The sequence below is a fragment of the Orycteropus afer genome, unplaced genomic scaffold, assembly GCF_000298275.1.
Source record: "Orycteropus afer afer isolate SDZICR_OR568_19922 unplaced genomic scaffold, OryAfe1.0 scaffold00135, whole genome shotgun sequence".
In the NCBI taxonomy this organism is placed as follows: Eukaryota; Metazoa; Chordata; class Mammalia; order Tubulidentata; family Orycteropodidae; genus Orycteropus; species Orycteropus afer.
The window spans coordinates 6,056,026-6,074,264 of NW_006921722.1; the positions used below are offsets into that span (position 1 = coordinate 6,056,026).

At 39.2% G+C, this 18,239-nt stretch overlaps 1 protein-coding gene across 1 annotated transcript in view; it reads right to left on the minus strand.

The window, feature by feature from the left end:
• Positions 1-9,883, minus strand: part of LOC103200717 (WT1 associated protein) — a 32,361-nt gene extending 22,478 nt beyond the window's left edge. The window contains exons 1-4 of the mRNA XM_007945267.2: positions 9,854-9,883; positions 4,891-4,946; positions 2,223-2,281; positions 879-1,006 (exon numbers count right to left, since the gene is read on the minus strand). Coding sequence (XP_007943458.1) covers positions 879-1,006; positions 2,223-2,281; positions 4,891-4,946; positions 9,854-9,883 — 273 coding nt within the window. The remainder of the gene's footprint in view (positions 1-878; positions 1,007-2,222; positions 2,282-4,890; positions 4,947-9,853) is intronic.
• Positions 9,884-18,239: the final 8,356 nt, after the last annotated feature.

An 18,239-nucleotide genomic window follows, 5' to 3' on the forward strand; every position in this document is an offset into this window, starting at 1 on the left:
CGGGATCGGGCAGTGTTTCGTTCTGCTGTGCATGGGGTCGCTATGAGTCGGAAACGACTCGACGGCTCTTAACAACAACAACAACATTGGTAGCACTGCTAGGAAGCAAGTGTCCAGGCACTCCCCCTGCCCCCCCCGCAAAAAGGCCAACAGTGGGGATGGGTGACAGGACAGAAGTGTGTTTTGTATATTATCATGTGTCCCATGACCAGAATAATATCTCACATGTGAGATTTTTAACCCATTCTGAACGGAAGCTTGACTACACAAGAGTTATTAAAGAAAATGTCAGCTTTAAGAATTAGCTAAAACAGGGATAGAGTTGCTGCTCATTTTGGGGGTTCTAACTTACATATATACATAATTAGATAAAGAATGAGTAAGACTGTCAAAGATAAAGTTGAGCTTAAATTCAAACCAAAACTAGATAAATGTCACTTAGATTTAGTTTGTCAACATGGTAATCAATACAAACGAAAGCTCTAACAAAAAGACACAGAAGTTGCTGATACCAGGAAAACGGTGTTATGTGTAGAAGGGTCAAGAGATGAGGAGAGACATTAATCAGAGGCCTTGCCTAGATAGTGTGGAAAGCAGAAAGGTGCAGATGCTATTGCTTATACTCCCGGAAATGTAGCCAGCTGCAATATACTGGGATTAATTCACTAATCCTCATGAAGTATGGACATTTCAGGGAAGAACTTAAAGTTTTTAAATCCAAATGATGAGATGCTATCTACCAAAATTTAGCATATCTACAACTCAAAGTGCATAGCCTCAACAAAATATGGCCTTATATAGTTACGAAGTATATAAAGTTAACATGTAATAACGTGGGTGAAAAGCCACTTCTTCAGCTAAAGCCCTGAGATACTTACAGTACACTCTTGCATCTCCTGCTCCTTGGTTGCCAGTCTCATCACAAGGATGTTTTCCCTGCGTGCAGACTCCTGCTGCTGCTGCTTCAGTTTCTCTTCAGACTCCCTTAAGCCAGTTACATCGTTAGCTGATGATAAAGGAAAGAATTCCAAAATATCATGAAATGTAATTTCCAGATCAAACTGAACTAAACAAAAGCCTAAGGAAATTCTAACTGCTTGTGTCAAGAATATTAAAAACCAGGGTCAAAAAATTTCACCATTAAGTCTTTAGTTTCTAATTTCTAATCCCAACCAATTTTGTAACAAGGAACTCAGTTCCCAATCATGAGAATGAGGCAAGGAAGTTATAGTGGCCCACAACCAAACATGAGACTGAATTACATTTTCCTGGTTTAATTAATTCCCAACAGAATACAAAAAACTTTATTTACATGTTCAAACTCTAAATTAACAAAATTCTGTTTAGTGTATGTGTTACTAACCTATTCAATATAAAAATGCTGGTAACTGCATTGACAATTACCCTAAAATTTCATAGTCTTCTTAACTTGTACAGATTATAACTTAGTCATGTATTTAGTGGAAATTTTGAGATATTAAAAACGCTTTCTGAGAAAGAAACAGGGAAAAAGTAACCATAGGAGGAAATGGGAAGAGAGCTCTTTCCTACATTATGGCGACGGCAATCAATGTCATGAAACAAAAACTGTATGAACTGCTATACGGAAAATTAATTTGCTCTGTAAACTTTGACCCAAATCACAATAAAAAAATCTAATAATATTAAAGCTTTCTGGACCTGGAAAACTGTATTTGCTTCTATACTAACAAACAACACGTTATCTAACTCAGTGAAAAGTGACAACATACAACAATTTGAAATTATAAACTTTGCGAGTATGATTTTTAGCAGATTTTGAGAAACCTGTAAATGTATCAGTATATCCTAATTTCACAATTTTAGTACTCAAAAACTCATTACTGCTTTTCTACAGATGCCCCTTCTAGATTCTCAGTTCAAATTCCTCTACAGAAGAGATTAGGGACAGATCTAGTGTTGTGATCTCTGCTATCAGAACCCTGTACACAATTCTGCTAGAGTAGTCTGCTCCTCACATGTCTATTCCACGCAGTCTTGCCTGGTGACTGAACTCCTCCAGTGGGGAGAGCATGTCATTTGTCTAGATATTTCCCAGTATCCAACAGTTCCTGGACATAATTTTTAAGAAAACACTTAGATAAAAATTCCATTTACTTTAGTAAAACCAACCCGGTGTTAACAACAACATCTAACTGTAGATGATTCACAGTCCCAGGCAGCTACAACGCAGATACACTTACAGTTCAGGTCTGTGTACTTGCCCTCCAGAGCCTGCACGTATGTTTCGTACTGCTTCCATCTAGTGCAAAAATAAATGTGCACGTCAGTAGCAAAATTCCTTCTACTAACAGAAAATCACACCCATGAACGTAATCCTGAGAACTCCATGGATGATTTTTAAGGTTTCTTCCAATTCTGAGATGCTTATTACCCATCTAGTTTAACCAATAAAAATTTAGTTGCTCTAGTATTCCTTCTCCATTTACAGGGGATGAGTAAAAGGAGATGCACGGAGAAAAGTGGCCTGTGCTGAGAGTGCACCAACTGAGCTCCTTGGGTCACATGACCTGCCTCATTCACTTTCTGTCACTGATGCTGAGTCAAAGCCTGCAATACACACGAGGAGGAATCAAACCTTACTGCTTAAAAAAAAAAAAAAAAAAAAAAAAAAACCAACAACCTATTATTATCGACAGGTACGCTGGCCACCTAAACCAGAGGTGTGTAAGGAATGGTCCTCATCAGACGAGACTACGGGTGCTCTCTCAGCTCTTCTATGAAAATACCACACAACTCTCCAAAAAAAGTATTTTTAAGTACAGGAGAGAGAATAAAATTGCTTTCAAGAGTATTTTTTCAACCATATCCAACTGGCAGAAACAGCCTGCATAGCCTCCATGTCATCAGGGTACGAGGCGAACTTCCTTCATTCCGTCTCTTTACCGTTATTGATGGCCAAGCTGTTCCTGGCATTTACTGCAGGTGAAGAGAAGCCCTCCCCAGTCTTCTGTTTCAATAACTGCTCCTGGAGAGCACCCTGCCCTGAGTGAGTGCTCTCCTACTTCAAAGCTACTTTTTCAAGCTGCTCTTCAGTTACAGCTAATCAAAATTTTCAATTTCAGAAAAACTTGTTATAATTTTAAAACATTAAAAACACTGACAGGTTTGCTATGAGTTTTATTAACATGACCACATAATGAACAAAAGAAAGTATTTCCTAACACACTGAGCAAACCCACCTTCCTGTACTTGGCTCGCTACTCAGCCAAGGGCATGTTGCTTTCTATGGCCCCTCTCACCTAGGGGCGCCTTAAACATCTGGGGATGAATGAAGTCCTTTTATGGAGGTTCCTTAGAACTATTTGTTTTAGAAGAACAGAAAAATATAACCAAGAACATCTGCATCAAGAGGAATGAAAACACAGACTAGTTAAAGAAGCAGCAGTTGATGTAAAATCACCAAGGAAATGGGGTGTGTGTGTGTGTGTGTGTGTGTGTGAAATCACCTACAAGTCTTAAATGAGAATTTCCCAAAGAGAGAAGTTAAAAGCAGCCTCAAGTATATAAAATGCACAGGATAAAGAATCCTGAAAGGTACCTTACTTTTGCTACTGTGATTTTTTTCAGGAAGATTATAGTACTTATTATTCTCCCTAGAGTTAAATCAAGAAAAAGATGGCACAGGCTACCAGAAGAATTCAAGGAAAAAAGACAAGGAGTGCACCATATGAGAGGTACAAAAAGAACTTCGACAAGTGAGTGGCAGCCATGTCATGTCACAGGCTTGTCTCAGGCAGGCTTCAACCTCCGCAAGAGAACAAGGGTGTTGCAGAGTACTAAGGATTGAAATTTTATGCCCAAAATAAAAAAGTAGGCAATGAAAAACTGCCCTAGGCATGAAATTATGACAAAGGAAGATAGAGTAGCTAAATCTCAGTGAGGGTGGGAGGTGTTTAGACTTTAGCAAACAATGAAACATGTCATCTTCTCATCTCCCTATTTTACAAAATACTTTTTCTCTCTCCTACTTTCAGTCTGTTAAATTTGCTTAGTTTTTCACATAAAAATTACTTGAAATTTCTAGAAGCAATACAGAGTTCACTAACTTTACAAAGGTTGCCTTGAAAATTATTCATTTTATTTTAATCTAAAAGTTACCATGTAAAAAGCTTACCAACCCCCCCAGCCAAAAAAGGGCTTACCAACCATGTAATAAAATGCAAAAAATTTATTTACGTTTCAAAACATAAACTTCTGATTCTTTACACTCAAAAATAAACACTGCAACGCTATCCTTGACAGTTCGGTTTTGGAAGACATTTATAAGATCACCAAATAAATCCAGAACTGGAAGAAATCCTTAAAAATAATTTAATGCAACTCTTTTTATTTTTTAATTTACAGATGAGAAAGTACAGAACACTGGAGTGAGTTAAAAAAGCTGAGAAATTCTTTACATTTCATTAGTAAATAATTTATTTCTTCCTAACTACAACTATATTCTTCAGGACATCAACATGACAACTAGTCTATAAATGTGTGTAGCTGAATGTCTCCCGAGTGCAAGGTGTTCGTAAGATGATACACCTGCTGTTCCCCAGAGCAAGTTGCACACATGAAGTACAAATGCCCTTCAAGTAAAAATCCCGACCATTTTGTTTCTATAAGAAAAAATTCAGGCACCCTGGCAGTCTAGAAGTTACCCAAACTAGTGCTTCAGTTCTGCAGTGTCATGTTTTCCTCAGTGTTTACACAATGAAGAAACAGGTCGTAGGAAATGTTCAAAACGCATACTACATGACTGGAAGCTGTATTAACATTACAAACAAAACAAAGACAAATATAATATAATCAGAATATAATGCTCTACAGAAAGGTTTTCATATTTCTGATAAAAGAACAATTTACCTTAGAATTAACTCATCTCGTGCCATAACTTTGAAGTCTGTTTCACTAAGTCGAACCTATAAAGAGGAAAATTAAAACATGGAGTGTCCGTCTTCCTAAAAATTTCCAATATTCAAATGCTAACATTTACACTCTGTATTTTTATGAAGACAGGACCGTTACCTTTCCTTTTTTCTTGTGGACACACCAAAACACCCACCAATACAACTTCCACATTCACAATGTTTCGCGTTACTTGTACTTCTCATGTTGTGCCACCATTATCGTTATCCTTTGCCAAAACATTCCAATTCCGTTAACATAAACTCAATGGTCCTAAATAGAAACCCCCCCCCCCAACCATTAATAATTCTGGTTTCTGTGTATCAGCATATTTCATGAGGTCCTGGACCTGTCCTTCTGTGACTGCTGGCTTCTCTTAGCACACTGTTTGCATTTTTCAAGGCTCAGCCATGTTGTGGCCTGCATCAGAACTTCTTACAGCTGCATATGGTATGTACATACCATATTTCTTTTGTCCATTTGTCTGTTGTTGAATATTTCAGTTGTTACTACCCTTTGGCTATTGTGAAAAGTACTGTTCTGAACACTGGTATACAGGTTTCTGGTTTGTGCTCCTGCCTTCACTTCTACAGGGTACAAACGTAGGACTAGGATCAATGGGTCATAAGATCATTCTTGATGGGTCACATGATCATTCTAACTTCAGCTTTTTGAAGAACCACCAAGCTGTTTTTAACAGTGGTTGCACTATTTTACATCGCACTGGCAATGGATAAAGGTTAAAGTTTCTCCTTAACCTTGCCAGCACACTTGGTGTTTCAGTATCATGATTTTTAATCCCTCAATTGCCAGATGCCATTATCTGAAAAGGAGCTCTGTACTTGAAATATATGAACTGTCCTAGAGTCTGAGACTTATATGACTCATTACATATTATTTAAAAAAAAAAAAAAAAAAAACCTAGAAGGTGAACTATTTGTTATCTTAAAAATGGGCATCTTTATCAGGAAAATGCAAATTAAAACTCCAACACGGTATCACTACAGGATCCTCAGAATGGCTGAAATAGAAAAATAGTGGTGACTATTTCAACTGTTGTTGAACATCAAATGCTGGAAGGAAGTGGAGAAACTCTCAATACATTGCTGGTTGTGGTTGTTGTTGTTATGTGCCGTCGAGTTGGCCCTGACTCATAGCGACCACTCCTTGGGTTTCTGAGGCAGTATCACTATGGAAGTTGTTGTTGTTGTTGTTATGTGCCGTCAAGTCAGCCCTGACTCATACCGACCCCTCCTTGGGTTTCCGAGGCAGTATCACTACGGACCCCTCCTTGGGTTTCCTAGGCAGTATCACTACGGACGTAGGATTGCCCAACCTTCCTTCCGAGGAGCGGCTGGTGGGTTTGAACCGTCAGCCTTCTGGTTAGCAGTCAAGTGCCTTAGCCACTATGCTACCAGAGCTCCCATCACTATGGAAGTAGGATTGCCCAACCTTCCTTCCGAGGAGTGGCTGGTGGGTTTGAACTGCCAGCCTTCTGGTTAGCAGTCAAGTGCTTTAGCCACTATGCTACCACATTGCTGGTAGGAATATAAAATGGTTCAGCCAATCTGAAAAACAGTCTGACAGCACCTTTTAAAACTAAAAATAGATACATCTTACCATCCAGCATTCTTAAGCATTTATCCCAAAGAAATGAAAACTTACTTTCACATAGAAACTTTGTAGACCAATGTTCACAACAGCTTCATTTGTAATAGCTAAAAACTGGGAACTACCCAAATGTCCTTCAACAGGTGAATGGTACAACAAACAATGGTTGGGCCATACCATAGGATACTTACTGTGAAGCTCAGTAAATAAATACAGGTTTCTCCTGCTATCCAAAAGTACAGTATTCCTACGAAACCTTTTGTGAGCGGAAAGGGCATAAAGCAAAGAAGCAAAAATACCACTGATTTATATGCGAGAAGTTTCTAAGCATCCTCAGGCCTCAAAAAGTAACCTAACAAATGATACTAAGTAACACGTAAAACCTAATGTAACATAAACCTGGGGACCATCTCAAGTCTGACTTAAGCAACTAACAGACAAATTCTAAAAAGTCTTGTCACACTTCTGGCTCAATGGTTTTAATGGCTAGATGAATTCTGAGAGGAATTAATGAGCTTCGAGTATCAGAGATTTTGATAGAGAAGAATAAGAACTCTAAAAAAAATTAATAACCAATCCCATTGCCACTGAATAGATTCCAACTCACAGCAACCCTATAGGACAGAACAGAAATGCCCCCGTAGGGTTTCCTAGGCTGTGAATCTTTACAGATACAGACTGTCACATCTTTCTCCCACAGAGTGGCTGGAGGGTTTGAACCACCCACCCTCTGGCTGGCAACTGAGTGCTTTAACCTCTGCACCACCAGGGCTCCTACTACAGTGTCCATAGCCAAGTTCAAAGACAGGGCAGCTTGATGCCAACATGCTGAGTGTAGTTCCTGGAAGGAGCTTGGCGATGTCACTCTTGCTGCTGGGGGTACCCGATACCTTGCCACAAAACAAAGGCTGAATGCTAGCTTCACTTTTTGCCTTTTTTTTTTTTTTCCTATGTAAGCGAAAATCCTTTTCGGATTTCTTTCAGAAATTAGCAGAAGGAAGTACTAATAATATAGGTCCCCTGTAAAAGTGAAGCGGCTTAAAGTAAACTTTCAAAAAGTGGGGGAGGGTACCTGCAGACTCCTGATACACGTGATCATTTGGATGAACTTCAAGGAAATTATACTGAGTGAACAAAGCCAATCTTAAAAGGATACATACTGGATGGTTTCATTTATTAACACTCATGAAATAACATAATTATAAAGAGCAGATCAGTGGTTGCCAGGGGTTGGGGATAGAAGGGAGAGGGTGGCACAAAGGAGCCTTGAGTGATGGCTCAAATAAGCATTGATGGTGGTGGTGGTTACACAAAGCTACACATGTGATAAAACTGTATAGTGCTACACATACAAGATGCATTTGGTCGCATCTGAATAGTTAGCTGCTGCTGATTCCAACTCATGGCGACCCTCTATGTGCACAGCAGAGCTCCGCCACAGGGTATTCGAGGAGAAGACCTTTCAGAAGCAGATCACCAGGCCTATCTTCTGAGGCACCCGAGTGGGTCTGAACCATTGATCCTTTGATTGAGAGTTGCATGCTTGGCCACCTATGGACTCTCAAAATCTGAACAAACTTTAGATTGTACCAATGTCAACTTCCTGGAGTTCTGAAACTGTTAACACTTATGCAGATGTGTGACAGTTAAGCGAGATGGTAACATTAGGGGAGGCCAGAAAGGGGTGCACAGGACCTTCTTATACATTTCCTTCTAACTCTCTGTGAATCTATTAATTATGTCAAAATAAGTTATTCAAAACAGGCATAATATTCCAGATGACTGCAACTGCCTTATAAATTGGGAAATACTAAGTGTTTTCCCTAAACCAAATGAAGATTGCAAAGGGGACAGTTTCACTTTAGTTTAAAATTAAGGCTTTATTAGTTTCTCTAAAAGATGCATAAAATTTTTCTCCTTATAAACATGTTTCAAACTGTAGATTAACCAGTAATAATATTATCATAAAATCAGAGAAGATAAACCTTTATACCAGAATATATTAAAAGACTAACAGAGAAAGCATACAGAAATTCTCAGATTACTAAAACACAATTCTTTACTCATTTCACGATTTAAGATAATTTTAAACTAAAATCTAAGATAATTTTCATACACTTATCTAAACTGTTCACTTAAATAGTTAACTGTGTAGTAAGCATAAACCCTGTTCTCCCAACTGAGTTACAAATTCCTCTGAGAAATGATGTCACTTTATTTCTAACCTCCTTTGTTTTAACTAAACAAGCTCTGATGGTGTAGCTGGTAAGGCATTTAGCTGTTAACCAGAAGGTAAGCAGTTCAAGCTCACCAGCTGCCCTACAGAAGGAAAAGGAGGCAAGCTACATCCAAAAGATTTATAGCCTTGGAACCCAACCGGGGTCACTGTGAGTTGGAATCAACTCGACAGTAATGGGTCTGTTCATACAGGGAGCCCTGATGGTGCAGTGGCTAAGTGCATGCATGGCTGTTAGCTGAAAGGTTGGTGGTTCGAACTCATCAGCCGTTCCTCAGGAGAAAGATGTGACAGTCTGCTTCTGTAAAGCAGAAACCTTATGGGGCAGCTCTACTCTATCCTATATGATCACTGTGAGTTGGAACTGGCCACAGGTTTGGACTTTGTTTTTAGCGTACACACACACACAGGTATTTATTAGTGACTAAACTTTATTTATGTCGGGATGTAGAGCACAGGAAAATGGGAATAGAAAATAAAACAACAGAAAAGATAAAGACTCTGGATCACACCATACCACTCCCATCCCGCTTGCACGGGTTGCCAGGAGTTGAGGGTCAACTCTACGGCAGCTAAAAACAGCAAGGTAAGTAATTAGTCGTGATCTTTTCTTGAAAACAGTAAGTGGGTTTGGATTTAAATTAAGGGGGCAAAGGAGTAGTTTATAAGAACCAGTGATAGTGTCCTTTACTGGCATAATTTGTAGATATGCACATGAAATTATCTGCATAATGAAGACTAAGTAGATCACGAGAATATCACTATAGCAGGTTTTTCAAGAGCTGAAAATATTCTACAAATATATGGCATACAGGATGCAATTTCTAGTTCACTGTGTAAACTCATAATGCTATTACTGTTAAAGGTAATAGGTGAACAATAAACAAAGAAGATAGTTAGTTCCTTCAACTCTATTAAAACTCACTGACATCGGGTCTGATCTGACTCATAGCGACCCCTCCTTGGGTTTCCAAAGCAGTATCACTACGGAAGTAGATTGCCCAATCTTCCTTCCGAGAAGTGGCTGGTTAGCAGTCAAATTGTAACATTAAAAAAAAAAAAAAAAGAACATACCTTTTTGGGAAGAGGTTCTTCGTTGGTCATCTTGAAATCTTAAAAAAAAAAGAAAAAAGGAAGAAGAGGTTCAACTGATTCAGTTACGGTAGGAACAAAAACTGTCGGCACTTTCAAAACAGTATTATTGAAATTGAACTAAGTTATGTTCAAATCATTAGGATATTTTTTTAATTTAAATAAACTTTTTATTTTAGAACAGCTTTACACTGAAGATAGTGTAATGAGTTCCCACGCACCTCACACTCAGTTTCCCTTTTGCTAACATCTCACATTACTATGGTCACTAGATCATTTTCCAAAATCCTTTTGGATGGTGCCGTGCTTTCCTACCCATTAACTTTATTGTTGGTTTTGGTGACAAAGGGTCAAGAGAAATATAATTTTTCAACATATTCTGACAACCACCCCTCATGAAAGACAAATCCTGAAGCAGAAGCGACAGCTCTGTGTTGAAGCCAGATACTAACATCAGACAGGAAGCATCCCAGGATTCTCTGGAGGGCTACAGGGAAGAAGCACCGGTTGCTAAGCCCCTCCTTTTGCAGCACCATGGAAATCCATCACCACACACTGGCTCTATGTTTATATGATTATAGCTTAATGAAAATATCCCTCCACTATGGAATTCCACACCATAGAATAATCTGCACCTCAAAATTAAGACCCTGTAACTTCTTTATAGGAACCCACCAGCCACTCCACAGGTGAAAGATGCGGCAGTCTGCTTCCTGAAGACCTGCAGCCTTGGAGACCCTATAGAGTACTTCTACTCTGTCCTATAGGGTTGCTGAGTCACAATTCAATTGGATGGCAATGGGTTTGGGGCTGATTATAGCTTCTGCACAGAAATTTATACGAAAATCACTAAACTCTGTTGGAAAAGACAGGTTAATGAATTCAAGTAGAGAGAACTACTTTATTATGGTCACTGTCTTACATAATGAATGTCAATAATAGTTAATACACATTCAGCCACAAGTTCATAAACAAGATTAAAATGAGGAAAGAGCTTGTAAGAAACACGTCTTGAGTACTACATTTAATATACAAGATTTTTTAAAAGTACACAAGGTAGACTGCTTTTTTTAAAAAAAAAAAAAAAAAGGTAACCATGGGGAGGAAGTGGGAGGGGAGCTGTTGCATTGTAAATTTTGGTCAATGACATGAGACAAAGTATATGTGAACTGCTGTATGAAAAGTGAATTTACTCTGTAAATCTTCACCCAAATCAAAATAAAATTAAAAAAAAAAAAAGAATTTTGATAGGGATTACATTGAATCTATAGATCACTATGGGCAATATTGATATCTTAATGATATTAAATCTTTTAAACCATGAATAAAGGTATCTTTCTGTTTAAAAAAAAAAGCATACAGGAAGGCACAGCTAACCTGACAGACAAAAACTGTATGAAAATTCTCTGAACTCTGAAATATTTCAGTCAGAATGTTGGATATCAGTACAGTTTTTTAAAAAGCATCTAAAGAATCTTGGAATAAGTTATACAAACTAAGAATTTAGTCCTTATACTGAAGGTTTCTACTTCCCAATTTTCAAATTTAACTTAGAAACAAGTAAACATCAACAGCTAATTTAAAGTTATATCTAGGTGTTATGCTAACAGCATATTCACCTATGTTCCCTTACATTCTTTCAACAGTCCATACCACTTATGACTAGTGACCACATATTTTAAATGAGGAATGGGACCAAAATTTAGAGTATAAAACTAAACTTTTAAAAGCTATCTGATATTGTTTAGCAAGTATTTGAAATTCCTCAAAAACAGAGGCTCCTCCAATACCTTTTTTTCCACTATGTACAAACCCAAGGCTACATCAGAAATCAGATATTCTAATTACCGTTGTTGTTACGTGCTGTCCAGTAGGACCTGACTCATAGCGACCCCTCCCCCTCGATGGGTTTCTGAGGCAGTATCATGACCGAAGTAGATTGCCCAACCTTCCTTCTGAGGAGTGGCTGGTGGATTTGAACCACCAGCCTTCTGGTTTTCAGATTAGATACAGTGTCTGAGCAATATTATTTTACGAAAAAATAATAAACTCATCATAAGTTTATGGCTTAATTCTTCTTTTAATAATCTCATCATTGGACTTAGCAAGCAAACAAAAGTCTGTTCTATTAGTTGTTTCTGAGATGGTATGTCTGAAGTTTTGACCAATAATACCTATGAAACCATGACCACACTGCTATGATTAAAAGTCTGTGCATTTTTCTGTTTTTTTCTTTGGTCTCTGCCCACTATATATCCCTTGTTGCCCAGTTTATAATCTCTGCTGGAGTTATACAAAGCTGTTTAGTGCCTGTATGAATCTGGTACCAGTGGTTTCAATTATTTTAGAAACCCTCCACACCATGTTTATCTCCAAGAAACAAAACCTGCTATTGTCAAGTAGATTCTGACCCATGATGACCTATAACTGGAACTGTGTTCACAGGATAGTCAATGGCTGAGAACCGCTGGAAGTAGATTACCGCCAGCCCTTTCTTCCTAGAAACCTGGTTAGTAGCTACGTGCTTAACCATTTGTGCCATCCAAGGACTCTGTGCTTATCTCCTCAGAGTTCTAAATACTTTTATATTTTAGCATGATTTTAATGTCTATTCATTACAAAACTTTTAAAATCCAGAAGCAAGCCTAGTATTTCCTTGGATTTCTCCATTTGTTCAGAGCTAAATATAGTAGATAAGCATCAACACCTTTTTAAAATAACAGTAAGACAACTTTAACTTTCTAAATTGTATACATGCGCACGCAGGTGTATATATACATACATATATATATGTACATATATATGTATATATATGTGTGAACACACATTAAAAAAAAAAAACACTGCCATCAAGTCGTTTCCAACTCACAGTGAACCCCACTGGGTTTCTGAGGCTGTAAATCTTTTACGTAAGCAGATTGCCCAATCTTAAACTAAGTCACCAGAGCTCCTTCATACATGTATGTGTATTCATATTCCAAGGGAGCACTGGTGGTGTAGTGCCTACAGCATGTAACTGTTAACCAGCATGCTGGCGGTTCAAACCCACCAGCCACTCCTTGGAAGGAAGGGTGGCCAGTCTACTTCCGTAGTGATACTGCCTCGGAAACCTAAGGAGGGGTCGCTATGAGCCGGATCCAACTCGATGGCAGTGTGTTTTTTTTTTTTTAAAAGATATATTCCAAACTCACTGCCATCAAGTCGATTTCCCCTCATAGCAACCCCCATTGGGTTTCCAAGTCAGTAGATCCTTATGGAAGCAGATTGCCCCAACTTCCTGGTGGGTTTGAACTCTGGTGGCACTGTGCCACCAGAACTTCTATACCAAAAACTCCAAACTCAATGCCATCAAGCCAATTCTGACTTACAGTGACCCCCCCACACACACTGGGTTTCCAAGGCTGTACATCTTTATGGAAGCGGAATGCCCCATCTTCCTTCTGCAGAGCAGCTGGTGGGTTTGAATCACCGACCTTATGGTTAGCAGAAAAATGCCTTATCCACCATACCACCAGAGCTCCTGTATACACACACACACACACACACAAGTATGTATGTGTGTATACATATATATATACATATATATACATGAAAACACATACATACATATATATGTGTGTATAAATATACACGTCACTCTTCTGGTTAAATCCTTCTAAAGGCTTCCCCTCTCACTATAACAGCACACAGCTGTCCTTTGCTATCCCCTCATATTGGACTTTATAGTTTTTGTAACTATTATCACAACATGACACTTTAACCTTGTTAAATGCAAGTATGAACAAATGAATTTAATTTAGTTACAAGTAAAATCATGAAAGTGTGCTAATGAGCCTACGTAACTTTTTTCCCAACAACAATAAAGATGATCATACTGTTACATAAAAATTTCAGAACATGGAATTTAATTTAACATGTACTAGGGAGCTTTGGGAGCTCTGGTAGCATAGTGGCTAAGACACTTGCCTGCTAACCAGACGGCTGGCGGTTCAAACCCACCAGCCACTCCACGGAAGGAAGGTTGGGCAATCCTACTTCCGTAGTGATACTGCCTCGGAAACCCAAGGAGGGGTCGCTATGAGTCGGGTTTGACTCGATGGCACATAACAGCAACAACAACAACAGGGAGCTTTGGTAGCGTAGTGCCTAAGGCACTTGACTGCTAACCAGAAGGCTGGCGGTTCAAACCCACCAGCCACTCCTCCGAAGGAAGGTTGGGCAATCTACTTCCGTAGCGATACTGCCTCGGAAACCCAAGGAGGGGTCACTGAGTCGGGTTCGACTTGACGGCACATAACAACAACAACATGGTAGATTTCTATATATCAGACAGTGTTTCACTGCTGTTCACAAGGTTTTCACTGGACAAGGATGGCACACAACAGTGCTGATCACAGAACTGTTTTGTTCTGTTATATACAGGGTCACTTTGAGTCAGAGCTTACTCAACAGCACCTAACAACAACGTTCTATGAGCAACAACTTGAAAACATAAATTTATTACCAAACCTAGGCATTCTCCGTTATCCAGTCACTAGGTATCCTAGCTATTCAGTACCTAGAATATTAGTTGTAAAACCTCAATATCATGCATGTTATCCAATATAGTTTAAAGTCCATTGATAAACTTTAGTATATGCTTCTGCAATCTGAAACTTTTCCCCAGGGTTGCTTGTTCATTCTTTTCTTAATAAACTAAACCCAACCCAACCCATTGCCACTGAGTCAATTCTGACTCATAGTGACCCTACAGGACAGAGTAGAACTGCTCCATAGGGTTTCCAAGGCTGTAAATCTTAATGGAAGCAGACTGCCTCATCTTTCTCCAGGGAAGCAGCTGGTGGGTTCAAACTGCTGATCTTCAGGTTAGTAGCCTAACGGTTTTCTTAATAGAGATAGATTATCAGATTCTTATTCTGTTAAATTAAAAGTAACTTCAAGGTTAAGTAGCAACAAGTAAGGCGCTAACCAGTTTTTAAAGGACTGGAGAAACAAATGAAGGAAGTTCTGAGAGCCCTGGTTTTCTAGAAGGAGGGGGGCAAACCTTGAAAGAGAGTGGCAGATTTTCTGGGCCTCAGTTTCCCTATCTCAGAAACCAAAGCCCAAAATTATTGTGCTATTTTTGAAAATAAACAGTCCTCAGCATGGTGACTGGCAGAAAATAAGCATTTATTCGTTTCCTTCTCCCCATCAAGAAACAAAGACCCTCAATCAGCCCTTATTGACCCTGAGGAGAGAACTCACAGGTTGAGCGTGTCTTTGTTTCTAAGACTTGCTCAGAATTCTTGGTGATCTCCAATTCTCAGATTCTAAATCTCAATATGGAGCAATCTACTTCCACAGTGATATGCCTCGGAAACCCAAGGAGGGGTCGCTATGAGTCGGGGCTGACTCGACGGCACATAACAACAATAACAAATCTCAACAGCAATGTCTAACAATGTCTAAAATGTCTAACATTTTAAAAAGTCTGATGTTGGGCAGATTTTAACTACATGCTGCTGAGAGATTATCCACATTTTCTCAGTAAGAATAAATTTCTAAATATATCCTGGAACCAAAAAACCAAACCCACTGCCATCAAACCAATTCTGACTCACAGCCACCCTATACCACAGGATAGAACTGGTCCACAGGGGTTCCAAGGCTGCAAACCTCTACAAAAGCAGTGGCTCATCTTTTTCCTGAAGAGTAGCTGGTGGGTTCAAACTGCCAACCTTCTGGTTAGCAGCCAAATGTTTTAACTACTATGCCACCAGAGAACCTATGTAATTAAAGTCAGAGATAAATACCGGGCTTGTACAAATGTTTGCCTTCACAGGCCAGTCAGTGCTCAGTTATTCCACAGGCTATAGGTGATCTGATTTGGGAAATTCAGAGCATTATCGTTCAGACGCTATGTGAATGATCTTCTTAGGGTTGTTAGCTGATGGAAATGCAATACTCCTTGAGACTCCATAGTTTGCCACCAGTTAAATGTACAGCCTGGCAAAGGCAAATTAAAACAGGTATAAACGTTAAAAGCACCTACAACATACAACTATTTAGCCAAAATAGACCCTAATTCTCAATCTTGACTTTCAAACTGCATGAATGAGTTAAAACATTTATTATTTCCCATGTTTTTTTTTTTTTTTTTTTTTTAAAAAAGCACAACTGACAAGAAGAACTACCACCTAAAGTCAATTCTAGACTCATTAAGACAATGGCTGTTCCAGGTGCCTGAGTCTACTTCCTGACAAAGTGTTCTATCAGACAAGGCAATAACTGAAATGAAGCAAAATTAGTCAAAAAGGTACTGGAGTTGAATCCTGACTCTTTAAGAGGAAAAATGAAGACTATACAGTATTCAGTGCTTATAAGCCTGACTTATTATTTAATAATCACAAATTTTCAAAATCCATTTTAACCCCCCATTTTCAAGATTAAAATGATTAAGTCATAAGGTGATCAGCTTAGGTTAAAAAACAGCTAATAATTAATGTCTAACTTCGAGCAATTAATAATTGGTTAAATATGGTTTTAAAATTATGTAAGTGACTCAGTTACTAAATTCAGAAATAATGTATCTCAAGTTTAGAATGTCAGAACCACCATATACTCTTGATGGCTTCACAATGAGAAACAGCGTATGACGGGAGTTCAGTTTTGGTTGGCTGGGTGCCTAGCATCCCAGATCCCAATAGGTCCCTGGCTCTTAGAATTAATGATCCAAAGTTATGTAACTCAGTTCTCTCTGAACAGAAAGGCAGGCACCAGCCAGACTTCAGCAAGAAAGCAGGTAGATGGCTGACGTGAGTCACAATGGAATAGAAGAAACCAACAACGTGCAGCACTAGCCTTGGCATTCTAGTAGAAAGGACCCCAGTTAAGAACAGGAAGACCACCTTTCTCTAACTTTTCTACCTATTAACCACGTGATCCTCAGCAATCACTTACCCCTCTGGGCTACCGTTTACAAATCGGCAAACAAGGGCATACAAATTTTCCTGTCTCAGAGTGCCGCAGATCTCAATGCCATAAAAATGCTATACAAAGGATTTTGTAAAAAATAAAATACTAATGTAAACGTAAAAAATAACTTTAATGTGCACTTAAAACAGATCGGTTTTCCTTCGCTAAAGAACCTACCAACATAAAATTTAAGGTAACATGCCTCATCATATAAAAATGATCAAGATTGCTAAATAAACAGTGTTTTCAAGGGAATTCTCTACTACATACATACAACAGCGTAAGGAACTTCAAAAGCTGAAAGGTGCTATAAAATCAATCATCACAACTCTTCTCTCTGTATCAGGAGGCTACCAGAGTTTTCTACAGCATATGGACCAACTCGTTTCTGACCAATACAACACAAAAATATTTTTAGCAAACATGACTCAAAATTGGAAAAACGAGACACTACAGATTTCTATGAATCAGATGAGCCAGGTAAATATCCGCAGTGCCTGGGATACGGCAATATTACAACTTTCATCCTTCACAACTGAGCTCCTTCTCCCCTCACTGGGAGGTGGGTGGAAACACTGCTCCTCCAGCTGTGTGCTTAGGATGAAGCACGAGCCAGAAGCACCCTAGAAATGCACCTACCGAAACCTTCGGCTGCAGCCTCAACTTTGTCGGCAACTTTTTGAGCTGCAATTTCTTTCCCCAACATTCCTTATCAGATGTTAGTGAATAACACGATTAATGAAATTTAGTAATCCCAGAAATGCTTTCACACCGCGTTCTTTTCATGGGATGACAGACCTGTGACTTCCACAGCAGTACAATTACCTAAATGCAAAGGGATGGAAAACTGGAAGAGATAGGGATGAACACATCTCAAGCCTGTAACATGCTCTTCAAAGGATTTTTCCACCTCGGGCAAAAGAATCATCTTCTATCTTATAATCACGGTTAATTCGAATTGTAACATAGTCCCTTTGGAATCAAACACCCAATTGACTTCATCAACAAAACAACAACTTGTGCTTTTGCGCTCTGGGTTCCCCACTGACTTAGGAAAAATGGCACAAAGATCATTTCCTACCAGTCTTCCAGGACTCCGAGGTGAGACGTAAAATCTCGAAACAATTCAATAAAGAACTGTTTCCTTCTTACCCAGAATGCACACCAGTCATTTAAAAATGGAACCCTATAGGAGAATGTACCCGCAGTCATACCCCACTGCGTGACGCGCGGTCTAACAAACGAACGCTGATTTCGCCCCGGCAGAAATGGTCGGGGCCGCCGGCCTCGCGATCTGCCGAGGGAGACGGGAGTGGAAGCCGCGGAGAGGAGGCACGGGGAGGGCGGCTCCGTGCGGTCCGCGCGCTCCATCCGCCGGGGACAGCGCGCCCCCGCCCCGGCCAAGGACAGGGAA